General features: G+C 48.1%; 1 protein-coding gene across 2 annotated transcripts in view; it reads right to left on the reverse strand.

Moving 5' to 3' along the window:
• Positions 1 to 14,111, reverse strand: part of Kcnn3 (potassium calcium-activated channel subfamily N member 3) — a 143,169-nt gene that overhangs the window by 10,456 nt on the left and 118,602 nt on the right. For both annotated transcript variants that reach the window (XM_087897334.1, XM_087897335.1), the window contains exons 5-7: positions 11,628 to 11,738; positions 2,738 to 2,865; positions 1,552 to 1,621 (exon numbers count right to left, since the gene is read on the reverse strand). In XM_087897334.1, coding sequence (XP_087753460.1) covers positions 1,552 to 1,621; positions 2,738 to 2,865; positions 11,628 to 11,738 — 309 coding nt within the window. The remainder of the gene's footprint in view (positions 1 to 1,551; positions 1,622 to 2,737; positions 2,866 to 11,627; positions 11,739 to 14,111) is intronic.

Consider the following 14,111-nt stretch of genomic DNA (forward strand, 5'->3'; position numbering starts at 1 on the left):
ATTTTGGGGCATCTCACTGAGCCACACCCAAGGCTCACAGAATGGCTCTCAGCTGTCTTTTTCTTCCCAGCCACAGCTGATTTGTCTAAAGGCAGACACGTGACTCACACTGAGCAATCAAATCCCCCCCCCCCTTTGTCAAGACAGGGTTTCTCTGTAGCTTTGGAGCCTACCCTGGAACTAGCTCTTGTAGACCAGGCTGGCCTCGAACTCACAGAGATCCGCCTGCCTCTGCCTCCTGAGTGCTGGGATTAAAGGCCGGTGCCATCCCTGCCCGTACTCACCTCTCTTGAGAATTTAGAATTAAGAACAAAAGAAAGTCAATTAAACCCAGGGTGACCTGGGTTGCAGGGAGATGGAGTGGGGTGGGGGGGGATGCTGGCTCTTTGAACAGCACCTGCAGCAGAGAGGAGCTGGTGTGAGAGAAAGTCTCCTGAGAACCCCTTACTTCCTTGGAATAAATGGCTCCATTTACAATGTACTTCTAGTAGTTTTGGTAACTGAAATCTAGAATATTAACCAACATGTCCAAGGCTTCAGGGGTCCATTCACCTCCTCCCACACTGGGCTCTGGGAAACCCCACATTCCACCTGAATGCCCTTCCCACTAGCATAGGGGTCTGTGGGCATCTCCCCAGCTGTGACTGAAGTCCTCCCAGGCATAGGAGGTCCTTTCTTTGCCTTGATCCCTCCAGAAAGAGGCGCCTGCACATGTCCCAGCAACCAGTAATTTCTGCTTGCAGGCTCTTTTCAAAGGGTGCCTAATTGGCCTGAGGGAGTTTCCTTTGCTTTCCCAGGGAATGAGGGTCCATTACAATTGACATCTGCTGGAATGTTCTGCCAGCCTGGCCCTGGGCTATGCACTTGCTATGTAATTTCTATCAGAAGGCATGGAGGTGGGGGTGGGAGCTCCTGGTCAGACTGCCCACGCTCAGCCCTGCAGTGTTGATTTTCAAGAAGAGAGTCTCTTTGTGCTCTTTATGGCAGTAAAGACAAGAAACACTGAAGAACAGTGCCATATTGAGCCTTAAGATCTCCATGTTCACTGTCAGCTGCCTGCCTGTAGTGAAACACACACACACACACACACACACACACACACACACACACACACACACACACACCATTGCCACCATCAATTTGAGGTCAGGAAAACCTGGGCTGTAAGGATCAGAAGGCACAGGAAAATGAATTTCTATTATAATAACAAATTGAAAAGAACCATCTGAAGTATATATAACCAGGTCATCTGTAGGGCCCTTGTCCATCTGGTCCTCACTAAGGTACTTCCTGTATGTCTTCAGTCATCTTTAGAAAATCCCCGCTGCACAGCTAATAAACACACCAGTAAGAACTGGGTAAGCTAATTAGTTATGAGCAAAGACAAATCTGAGCTACTTAACTTAGAAACAAATACCAAAGACAGAACACACCGGTAGATTACAAATGCAAAGCATGAACCTGGGTGTTTGTTCATCAAAGAGAGCTGTCTTTTCTGTCTTTGCACTGGCTCTGTGGACTTGGGCCAGGCCTGTCCTGGATGCCACTCACCTTGGAAAGGTCCACCAGGGTGTTGGCTTGGTCACTCAGCTTCCTCTGTTCCATCTTGACACCCCTCAGTCTGTGGAGAAGAGTTGGAACAGGTAGTTCAAGTCCACACTAAGCATTAGCCCTTCATTGCACCTGAGCTTGGAACTTCGCACTGGGACCGTGAGCACAGGCAGCAGCTGACACAGCTAGACTTGTCAGGGCCCCGAGAAAGCAAACTCCGTCCCGATTGCCTGTGTCGCTTTCCCTTCCTTGCTGTTCCCAAGCCATTCCACCGCTCCCACACCTTTGTCTGGGTTGTTCTACCACCATGAACGTCTTCGTGACCACCCAGTCTTCCCAAACCTTTGGATCAGAACAATTTTTTTTCTTAGCTTTCTCTGCCCTGTTTATTTATTTACTTATATATTTAGGGGTGGGGAGGCAGAGTCTCAATTTGTAACCCAAACTGACCTCAAACTGAATTTGTAGTCCAGGGTGGCTTTCAATTCATGGTGATCCTCCAGCCTCAGCCTTTTGAGTTTGGGCATTACAGTCATGAACTGCCATACCCAGCTCTTCACTATACTTAAAATAACTTATTCCTTGATTACAAAAGGAACACTGGTTCCTCACTGGAGTTGTAGTGTGTGTGTGTGTATGTGTGTGTGTGTGTGTGTGTGTGTGTGTGCATGTGTATATGTCCATGTGTGTCTGTGCATATGTGTATGTCTCTGTGTGTGTATATGTGTGTATATGTGTCTCTGTGTGTGTATATGTGTGTCTCTATGTGTGTATATGTGTCTCTGTGTATATGTGTCTCTCTCTGTGTGTATATGTGTGTCTCTGTGTGTGTATATGTGTGTCTCTGTGTGTGTATATGTGTGTCTCTGTGTGTGTATATGTGTGTCTCTGTGTGTGTCTCTGTGTGTGTATATGTGTGTCTCTCTGTGTGTATATGTGTGTCTGCACATATGTGTGCATGTGTGTCTGGGTAGCATGAGAGCCCTTAGGCCCTGGCTCTGATCTTTACCCTCCCACAGCAGCCTGCTTGCTGCCCCCCAGGGCAGTGAGTGACAGAACAGCCTAGACTGGGTGCCTTTTGAGTAGAACACAGCAGATTCTCCCGCACCTCCCTGGCTTGAGAAGCTGCTGCTGAACTGGATCCCACATTCAGTTTGGCTACACAGCACACGGCTCTGGTACTCACTGGTGGATCGCTTGGAGGAACTTCCTCTGATGTTTCCTGACTTTGGCGTGGTCAATCTTCTTTAGCAGCTTTGTGTGTTTATAGATTAACCATGTTTCCCGCAGGACATTGGCGGCAGCATTCTTGATCTAAGGGAAAGCAAATAAGCTGCTGTCAGGTGGGGTCCTAGGTTCACACAATGTTTTCCTTACACGTGTGGTCGCCATCTCCCTCCTGAGAAAATGCTTCCTCAGAGATCTCTTCTTCATCAAGAGCATGAAACTCTGGGACTAGATTAAAACGCATCTTTTATTAATCTTGAGCGGATGCAGTAGACTGGAGCTTGGAGTTGAGAGGCATTTCTCCTCCTTTCATTGCTGCCTCTCGGCCGCCGCTGCTGATGCTATATTTAGAGAGGCTGCTTAGCAAAGCCCTTGAAGTCTGGGGTACAGTTTGGATCAATAAATACCATCTATGCCCTCACATTCAGGGTGCCACACTTGAGAGTAACAGGCTCCCCACCAAGTGGAGATTTAAAAAGGTGTCTTTGAGGAGATGTCCTTTGTCGCAGTGATGGGTACCAACAAGGCCACTGTTCCTTTCCTAAATGGCCAAAGACTGTGTGCTGCAATTTCCCATGTAAACGTAATTGGCACAAAATTGAAATCATCCCAGGGGTGTAGCGAATCAGGGGAGATACCTAGGTGTGAAAGCACAGCTGCTTCCTGGAACTAGCTTCCTGGGCACCACAGTCACACCGCTCCACATACAACTCTGTCATCTGTTGACATGGTAACCACTGATATCATCCAGCTCACGGCTGAGCTGAGATATATCAATGGCATCCAGATGGCAGGGGACAAAGTTTTAATCCAGACACAGACATCTTCAGCACTAGCAGCAAGAACAAGAGAAAACACTCCTTATTAAGTGCAAGCCATGCACAGTGGCATAGGACCACAGGCCCAGAGCCTGGAAGTGGGGAGATCAGCCAGGAAAGATCAGGTGGCTTGCCAGATAGGATTTTAGCAAAATCAGAGAGCACAGACCAGCTTCTTCAGACCAGCGCCAACAGATGGGGCGTAGCTAACGTGCTGAGACGCGTGGGAAGGCCTGGGAAGCATCGCTTCGCAGGCTGATTGTGTGTGTTTCACAAATCTTTTACGAAGGATGGGTTATACTCTTCATTGGCGCTGACATGATGTTTTAAAAGAACATCTAAGTCTTCTCAGGAATGTTTAAGTGACATAAATATTGCTTTTTTCATTGTTGTTCAGTAAAAAAAAAAAAAATCGGTGAAAATGGTTGTAAGTCTTTCATTGGCCCACCGCTGGCACTTTCTGGTTTGACAGTGAGCAGGTGGTAGTGACTTGAGGCTGGGGATGGCTAGTGTCTGGATAGCAAGGAGGGGCAAGCGGATGACTGGCTCTGGGCCTTGGCTCTGGTTGACTAAAGAGGTGGCAGAGAAGGAAGGTCTTTCTCCTGGCAGAGAAGATGCTGCTGCTGTCCTTTAAAGGGATGGGCAATTTTCTCTAGGATCTTTTCAGTTTCCACAGGTGTTTGGCCTCTGAGGAAAGCCTTAAAGATAGGGAGCAGGGAAAGAGCCTGCCTAAGCCTTCACAAGGGTGGGCCGGGCCCTAGTCACCCAGTCCCTTCTTAGGAATGCTCACAGAGCCACTGAATAACAAAACAGATACGCCTTTGACAATGGTCTCTGTGTCCTGCCAACAAACACTTGACATGGGAAAGCCTGTAAGGCCTGTGCATCATGAAGCAGTTTAGGGGTAAATGCTTAATTATCTATAAGATGAAGGGAAGACATCTTGGGCTAACACACACACACACACACACACACACACACACACACCAGTCCAACAACAAACAGTCAATGTGAATTTGAGCACTATATAAATCTTAAGGTGTCAGAAAGATATTAGTTATTATTATACAACTCAAGTTCCCCACTTAAAACAGAAGGAAACAGTTCCGAGATGGAATGAAAGGCCAGACTCACACAGGGAGTTAATGGCCAAGTCTAATCAAGAGTCAGGTCCAAGAGGTGCATACGATTCTCGTATGGTCTGGAGGGAGGCAGGTCTGGACTTCATCTGAATTCAAACAGAACCATTTCCTCTTTCCCAGGATCGAGGAATTGGGAAGGATGCTCGTTTGGTTTTGGTCTTGCTTTTTAAAGTCATTCTGGCCCCCATTCAGCAACTGACAGAACCCAGACTTCAATGCTCGCCTTTAACTCCAGCCTAAATGAAAGACCCAGAAGTCACAGTTTGGCCAGGTGGCAGGGAAGCATCAGATCCATCTTTATGGGCTTGCGAGGGAGGCCCCTGAGCATTCGGGGAAATAATGTTAAATGCAAGCCTTGCACTGACTGAAATTAACTGCTAGCAAACAGCCTGGCACAGAGCTAAGCAGATCGATATCTGCAAGAGAAAAAGCAATAGGCTTTTAACCGCACTTGGCTCTCCCGGGTCTCCCTGCATTTCACCTGGCGCCTGACTCTGAGCACGGTTGAGAAGACAGCACCGTTTTAGCCCCTCTTGGGGCCTGCTCAGCCTCCACAGTGTGGAGACACCTTTCCCTCACGGAGACTTAGGTACCTCTGAGTTCTCCTGGTGAACAAGGGTACCAAACCTAAAAGATCTTCCCAGGATGCAGAGTTGGGAGGGTCAGGGCTTGAGAGGGAAGCAGTGAACTGGCTTAGGTTGGCTCTGAAAGGCTTAGTTGAGGTCTCTTTGGAGGTGGCTAGGTAAGGATCTTTTATGTGTGAAAGGCCAGCTCTCTGGCTTGCAGACCCATAAGCTTGCAGGCTGATAGTGCTCAGTGAGTCTATAAGCTCTCTGCCTTTCATATTGCTGTTTTCCCTATGCTTAGGGTCCAGAAGGACTTGTTTTGTTTCGTTTTGAGAAAGGGTCTCACTACACAGTCCTGGAAAGCCTGGGACTTGTTATGTAGACCAAGTTGGCCTACAGAGATCCACCTGCCTTGCTTTCTGAGTGCTGGAATTAAAGGAATATACCAACATACCTGGCTAGGAGGGACTCTTCATATTAGTGGGCCTGGGGAAGAAACAGGTCCAAGGAAGATCTCCCAAATAACTTACATCTTACCAAGCACTGTGCCAGGCTTTAGAGAACACCAACACCTGCATTATCTCACATATTAATCTCCAAATAAATGTGGTGAGTGGTGGGTTGTTAGCTCCACCTTGGCTCCATTACTGAACTCTCTGAGATTTATTCTCTCCACCCATTTAAAGGACAATTAATGAATATTAATGTGTACCTATGATGAGCCAGACACTCTTCTAGAAAGTGAAAATATAAAAATCAACAAATACATAGCATTCTCTTAAAACAAACAAACAAAAACCTGGGTCTAGACCACCCTTGAGCTCACAATTCTCCCAGACTGACTTCAAACTTAAAATCCTTCTGCCACAGCTTCTTGGGATCACAAATGTGCACTACCACTCCTGGTGAACTAATAGCATTCTTGCTGTTACAGAATTTATAACCTTTGGGTGAGGAAGGATGCTGCTAAAAATATAGTATCAGATACTACATGCTTTAAAGAAAATTAAAGCATGACTCAGGGCTAGAGTCTTGCAAGTGCTATTCATCGGCAAGATGGGCTCCAGTGTTGATTAAATGGAAATACACAGAGAGCATTTAGTATAAAGCCTGGCCATGGTGTTTCAATGCACAGTCATTTTGTATCTGTTGTTACATTTATCTGTTTATTGTGGGGGTGGTGTATGAACCACTGTTGTGGAATAATCTTTCTGTACACTGTGTAAATATATGTTGCTGTGATTGGTTTAATAAAGATGCTGACTAGCCTTTAACTGGACAGGGTAAAGTTAGGCAGGAAAGCCAAACTGAAAATGCTGGGAGGAAGGACGGCAGAGTCCGGAGTCACCAGCCACAGAGGAAGCAGGAGATAATTGAGCCATGCTAATAAATGTACCAATGCATGACAGGACATAACTAAGGAATGTGGGTTCACTTAAAATGGAAGAGCTAGTTAGTAATAAGCCTGAGCTATTGGCTGAGCATTTATAATATAAGCCTCAGTGTGTTTATTTGCGAGCATCTGTAGAACAGGAAAACTCCACTTAGTCAGCTCTTTCCTTCTAGCATGGGGTCCCAGGGATCAAACTTAGGTCAACAGGCTTGGCGGCAAGTACCCTTTTCTACTGAGTCATCTCATAGGCCTATTGTCACTTTCCTGGCATTGCTCTTCATATGTATCAGCTTCTTCTCATGGCCCCAGTCCCCAAGAACAGAAAGCATGCAAGAGGACACAAGTCTCTGCACTCTTGACTACAGCAGCCCATGTTACAGGCTGCTCTGGCTACCTCTCTGCCAGGGTAACTGCCACGAGGTATTACAGAAGGGCAGTGAGTCACAGGGAGAGTGGCCAGGGTGCAAGGAGGATGAAAAGAGCTCCTTTCTTGAGTAGCCATGCCCTCAGTGGCCACGGGAAGCCAACAGAATAATTCACCCACTGGTGGATCCCCAGCTCTGCTGCCAGGAGCCCTACCGGGGAACAGTGTCCCTCTTGGTTGGAGAATCCAGGTCAGCCTGGCAGCTATGACCTTCCTACCCCAACTAACAGAGATAAGAGACATCACACTGAGAGACTGCGAGCCAGCCAGCCTGTGAAGAGCCTGATTGGAGGTGTCCATTATACCCAGAACTGTAGGAGGAGGCTGCGCCCTTCAGCCCACCAGCCCACTCATCCCTCATCTTCCTCCACTGACTTCTGGCTGACTTCCTGAGACTGCTCTCTCTCTCTCTCTCTCTCTCTCTCTCTCTCTCTCTCTCTCTCTCTCCACCCTGTTTACGCCTCCTCATCTTTTCTCCATCCTAGCCCATATTCCCTGCCTTACCTGGACAGGGCTCCGCCCCCTTTTTGGTAGGAATTTGGGATGGGGAGATGTATTTAGTGTTTCAGTGTTAGAGTTGGAGCTCTACCTGAAGCGACTTGTGATAAATGGCAGATCATTCACAATGATATTAATATGACACATGACCAATGTAAAATCAAACTGGCTCCTCCCAGGCAGGCCTGGGACCCTCGGCACCAGGAAAGCTCACGGAACTGACCACACTGGGTGGCGGTTGGAGGACTAGAGATTCCTGAGGACCAACCAGATCCCGGACGGCACAGCTAGCTAGCTGCACATGCCAGGCATCCACACCCCCCCCCCCACCTCTGAGTCTGAGTGTTCGCTCCGCTCATCCCCAGAGTCTTTCCCACTCGGGCAGGCTGCTTTTCCACTCCTGTCAGTAAAGAAACACCATGACCAGTCTCTCTGGGCCACTGCCTTTGTGGGAATGTCATTTGCAATCCTCTTCTGGGAGAATTCACATTCCTGGTAATGGCATGTGTGATTACCTAACGAAGTCTACAGAGAAAGGCTTGTTCTGGGGATCTACTCAGGATCCAGACCAGCTGTGGGCCATCCATCTCCTCTGCGGAACAGCGGCTGCCATTGTGTTTCCCTATGAAACACCCCTGCTGAGAGGAAGTCTTTGAGTAAGCCTGCTGGAAACAGTGTTCCCCAGCCTTTGACATTTTCTCAGAGTTCAGGTTTTATTTAGGACTGTTCAGCAGGTCTGCCCGAGGTTTTTCAGTGCGGTAGTGCTATGTTCAGGGTGAGATCAGGTCTAAAGGGATTCAAGGGAAAGCAAAGTGCGGGTGACTGCCCTTTGGGAGAGGCTGACGAGTGGATGCAAGATAATCAGATCCTACGGCAGGGAGACCAGGGCGAGGGTGATTTACGGATGGGTGAGGGGAGCCTAGGAGGCATCACTGTGTGTGAACAGTCAAGGTACACAAGTGAGCCCCGTGGGCTGCAAGGAACAGACCAGTCAGACCTGGCACTGTCTTTGGGACTGGACACTGGAGGGACAGTGACGTTTGTCAGCAGCCCTGGACAGTCAGGAGCCAGAAATAGTTCAGGGCTGCTAGGTTTGGCTCTACTGACTGATTTCGTGGGAAATGTAGTTCAAAGGGATTCTAGGGGACGGGGAACCCTTCTGCAAGGAGAAGGAGGCCACCCCAAGCCAGAGGCACACACTCATCAAACTGACTAGAGAGAGCTACCTCAGGTCTGAGTGGGGGGGGGGGGTCAGGGAAGTACTTGGGCCATCTCCCGTCCATGCAGTGTTGCTTCCTTAGATATTATAGAGCAGCCCAGGGGTTGGCAATAAGTTATAATTATAGATTAACAGCGGCACTGACTGATCCCACTAAACACAGAAGGGACATTGCCAAGGTTGACAAGTTATTCAGGTGAGAGGAGACACGGGTTTGGGAAAGTCAGAAATGAGTACACTCTTCATGCTGTCAGCTCCTGTTCCGGTTATAGGGGGCACCTCCAGCCAACGTGATGTTTCTCATCTGTTAGTCAGGGTCCACCCATTGACTTGTAACCAAATACCAACTGCCTGGTGCTACCCGGAGAGGCTGGGCTGAAGTTAGACAGGCGATAAATTAACATCAGAATGACTCACATTTTTTTATGATCCACAGGCTATGATTCATGGTTTCTTTCTGCTTAGATGTTTGAGGGATTAATATTGCATATACTTGCAAGAGGTTGCTTTTGTCAGGTTAGCCTGCTAATTGTCCACTACTGAATGGCAACAGGCCATTCTCTGAGAACTCACTGGAGTTTTGGGCACAGACATGAGCTTTGCATCTCATTGGCCCATGAATCACTGCAGCTGGACATACTGCCGTTTGGAAAGGGCAAAGGGCAGCTTAGGACCCTCTGGGGTGAGGGGTCAGAGCCAGCTTGAGTTCAGTCAAGGTCATGCAGAAGGACGGCTGTAAAGTCTCAGTAGTGCCAGCTTCAAAAGTCTCCCTTTGTAAGAATCCTCCCTTTGTGTTTATTTCTCTGGGAAAAGATGCAAGATATTAGAGGGACATTTCAGTGGATTTAAGTGTTCTGAGAAAAGCGAGATGTTATTCAATTAAGAAGGCACCTTGCACTCATGGATGAGCAATAAATATCTGTGGATTTGATTTTCAGCCCTGTTCCTCCAAAAGTAAGTGAACTTGAAGAGGATTTTAGTGAATTATTTTTGAAAGATTGAAATTAGCAACCACAACCTCATCTCCTTCTACAATTATAGTGCAGAAAAAAAAAATGTGCTTATTTTCCTGGCCCGTGAGAGAGCCGGCTTTCCTTGGTTTTATTTTCCTCTAGTGTCTGATTTACTGGGTGAAAAATGGAAAGGACAACGGAATAGCACAGAAATAATACACAGAAATACGAAGTGTAGTCCTGACTTTAGGAAGCCACCAAAGCCACCAGAGCAAACAGAGAATGTTCCTGCTCTTGACAGAGAACCTCTGAGAAGAGCGGGAGGAAAACTCCTCTCCCCTCGCTTGTGGGGCTGCAAAGCAGGGAACTGAGCTGACGCAGGATGGCACAGGCACCTGGGCAGTTCACACCCCTAGCCTCCCCTCGCTGCTGAGCATGTCCATGGCAGAGAGGGGGCTGAGGATGAGGGTGCTCGCAGCCTTGGATGTGAGCGCTGCAGGGTGGCAGAACCACATACTGTCATGTTGGAGAGCCATGTTTTTGTCTGGCTGGTGTCTTGGGGGCCATGATGCTCCTTGTGGTCTGCATAACAACGATATGGAAAAATTTCCTTTTACAGGTTCATATCCGTGGCAACTCTTTAAAGAAACCCCTAATCAAAGGCCCAACAATCAAACGCTGTAAATAATTCTGCTGAGAAGCTGAGAGACCCTGGCAACCGCACACTGCACTGGCTTCCCCAGGCGGCCCGCTCCTTCTCAGGTCTGTTTTTGTTCTGTCTTCCTGCCTGTCTCTATTACAGAAACATTCTTACCACTTGAAACGTCAATCACAGAAGAATTCCTCTAGTGTTCAAATACTCAACTAAGACCGTAGACTTGCTGGTGGACTCATGCCCCCCTGACATGTTTCTCATGCCCTGAGATGGGTTCGGGGTCCTGGTTTTGTCTTGAGAAGAGCAAGGTCGAATACCTAACTATCCTTCAGGCTGCCACTTGTTTCAAGACTGCATGAAAGCTGTCGTTAAAGAAATAGCTCCTGCCTAATTTATTGGGTCTGTTGTTCCCAGAAGCCTTATCCTTTCTCTCTTCTAAAGGAGACTTATTAATTTTTGCTTGTCTTTTACTTTGTTTTAAGGCAGGATTTGCTAGGTGGCCCAGGCTGACTTCAAATTGAAACAGTCCTCCTACCTCAGCCTCTTGTGTTCTGGGATCACTGTGCCTGGCTTAAATGGTCTTCCCTTTCTTTGAGAACCCAGTGGGAGTGTGTAAGCAGCAGCTAATCACCCACTCCTGTATTTTCAACCTAGCTTCTTCCTAAGCCGTGTTCGTAAGGGTGCAAGCGAGAGCCGTTACCCAGAAAGTCCAAAGGGGGAAGCCGGATGATGACTTTGATAAGCCACAATATTTGGGAATGTGGGCTCTACTAGAATGGTCTCTTTAAATGGCTTTTACAAAGGGATTGGCTTTAGGTATACATCCAGTATAATTTTAAGACTTTATATTGCCCTTCTTAATGAGAATCATGAAAATATTTGAGCATAAAAGAAACATAGCATCATACTGGGTGATTGATGTGGCCCCATCAGGCAGGGAGGTGGCTTCCACCACTGTGAGCTATTTATCTAATCATCAGGAAAATGTCTGGTTGCTTGACACATACAGCGACTTAATGGTGGCTCTCCTGGTCTGATGGGATTCACTCGTGGACGAGGAGCCGAATGCCTGAGCTGGGGCTCCCGTAACTGCTAATCCACACCTGGCATGTGGTCTTTTTCTGACTGGCTCCCACTTCTGCTGTAAACTTACATGAAGGTATGGGCATGAGACGTCTTACCCGTTTGGTGAGCTGAGTGTCCATCATGAAGTTGTGAACGTGCTTCTCTGCTTTGGTGAGTTCGAGCTTGCGGGCAACCACAGCCACCACAAGGGCAGTGCAACCTGCACCCTGCCGGAGGACGTCAGAGGCCCCAGGAGAGAGAATACACAGTTAGGAGGCAAAGCACAAGACTCAGGGAGCCCTGTGCTCGGTGTGGGCATCGCAGGTACAAGACTCCGGCTCTCTGACTGGTCAAGATAGTCCATAAAGCCTGTCGAAACCCGCTTGTGCCCTGATATCCCCACCGAAGAAGCAGACTACAATGCTTCTTGTCTTGTGACCCCAGCTGACATGTCTGGGAACAACAGACTCAATAAACTAGGTAGGAGCTGGCCAATTCTCAGCACTGTATGGCTAGGAAGAGTCTTTGGGGCACTTAAACCCATGGGCAATCAGGCTCCTGCACAGTGCAGCAAATGACAAAGGATCCAGTGCATGGAAGCCTGTCTGTCTGTCTGTCTCATGCTGTCCCGAGCTCACACCAGCTCCAGCCCAGCAGGCCCAGGGGAAAGACAGCCCTGTGTGGGCTGCAGTGCACAGTTGGGGAAGTCCTGGTAATTAGCTATATGGAGAGGCAATGCATTCTCCCAAAAGATGAGTGTGGCCTCTCCTAAAGGGAACACTTGGATAGGCGTCAACTATAGTGCCTGCCCCACGTGTGGGTCTTTCTCCTTAAGGCCCTAGGCTGTGACTCAGCACCAGGAATTGGCTTCCAGAAGGAGACTCATGCATTCACCAACACGCAGGAATTTTAAAGGTGACAACGCTACTGCTTCCATCCAGGATTTGAATGACTAAGAGGGGCACCCTCAGCTTCTGGAGAACAATGCTCCTAGTATGCTCAGGTAGCCCCCACCTGCCCCCACACCCTCTCCCTCCCCAGTCCCCACAGGAGAGCACAGCAGAGGAGAAGTAAAGCGGCAGGCCTGAGCTGAGCCATGGAACGGAACGGTAGGACTCCTTTTCCTGCCTGGTCCTTTAGCTACGCACTTGACTGAGCAATGAGCAGGAACAGGAAAGTGGTATGTCCCTGTGTTTAGAAGCACTCTTCTCTGTGAAGCTTGGTAGCCTGTGAGTCTGAGGGAGGGAGACAGAAGCCCTTTGCCTGGTTCTCTGGTGGCCAATGAAAACCATCCCTGGATTCTCCTCACACACCGCTGCCCTCTCCCTGAACATGGGTACCACCCTGACCACCACCTTTGGAAAGAGGTGGCAGACTTAGGAATGCCAACAGTGAGTCTCCCGTGCCTCAAGAGCTGAGGTTAGCAGTGAGATGCTGGGGAGAGGAATCCACAAGTAACACTTTTGGCTTAATAGGTTTTATAATGTGGTGAGAAACGAGGAGAATATTTCTCAGAAACACTACGGTCTACAGCAGAGTCGGGACAAATGCATTTCCTACAACACTGCCCTTCCTTCCCTCGCTGATGACAGCCGTCTTGTGTGAGACGCTGTGGAAAGAGACTCTCCACAGGGGTCTCATTAGCACAGTTATGTGACACTGCCCAGTTCAAGCCCAGGGCCAGTCTGTAAACTTTTCTTTCTGACCTCATTTTGCCCATTTGTGTGGGGATAGCTGTGTTTTCTTGGCATCTGTGACTTGCTGGAGACTCTGTGCCCAATTTTCAGAGGATATGGGCAATTGGACAGCCCAGTCTATAGCTATAATCAATTTAGCCAGACTGCCAAAAGCAAAAATAGCTTAAAAGAAACTGTCCTGGAGGGAGGATGCACGCTCCCTCTCCTCTCGAGCAAAGCCAGCATCGACCTTCCCCTTTGTATGGAACTTCCAAAAAGAAGGATGTGTCCTAGCATTAAAAATGGAACATCAGAAGGAGAGGGCTCTTCCCAGGTTCCCCTGGGTTCAGAAATAATTCCACTTAAATCACCCAGGGAAAGCTGGGGTGTCACATCTGAAGAGAGAGTCCCCTTTTTGCTACAAGGATCTTGGGAACATCATCAACAGAATTGGTCATGCTCCAATTGCTGGGGCCTAGACAGAAGCCCTGTAGCTCCAGTCCAGACCCATAGCCGATGCTGGTTGACTACAGAGAACCTGCTAACAGGGAGTGCAGTGCCTTAACTAAGGTACTACCCATCTTACATGAGAAGGATACATTCTTTTTGTATAGATGCAGCAAAGTGGACTAAATCCCAGGGCCCAATTTCTTTCAACTTAAAAATGTAAAGACTCTCTTGTAGCTGTTTTTCCAGAGGACGCTACCTTCTTAACATCATTCCAGCTTTGGCAGATACTCGCAATTTTAATTAAAAATTTATCAAATTTAATTATTTGCCTGCATGTGTGCATGTATGTGTGTGTGTGTGTGTGTGTGTGTGTGTGTGAGAGAGAGAGAGAGAGAGAGAGAGAGAGAGAGAGCGAGCGCCATGATGCACACGTGGAGGTCAGAGAACAACCTGAGAAAGCCAGTTCTCTCCTTC

Source organism: Myodes glareolus, chromosome 17 (genome assembly GCF_982192425.1).
Source record: "Myodes glareolus chromosome 17, mMyoGla1.1, whole genome shotgun sequence".
Classification (NCBI taxonomy): Eukaryota; Metazoa; Chordata; class Mammalia; order Rodentia; family Cricetidae; genus Myodes; species Myodes glareolus.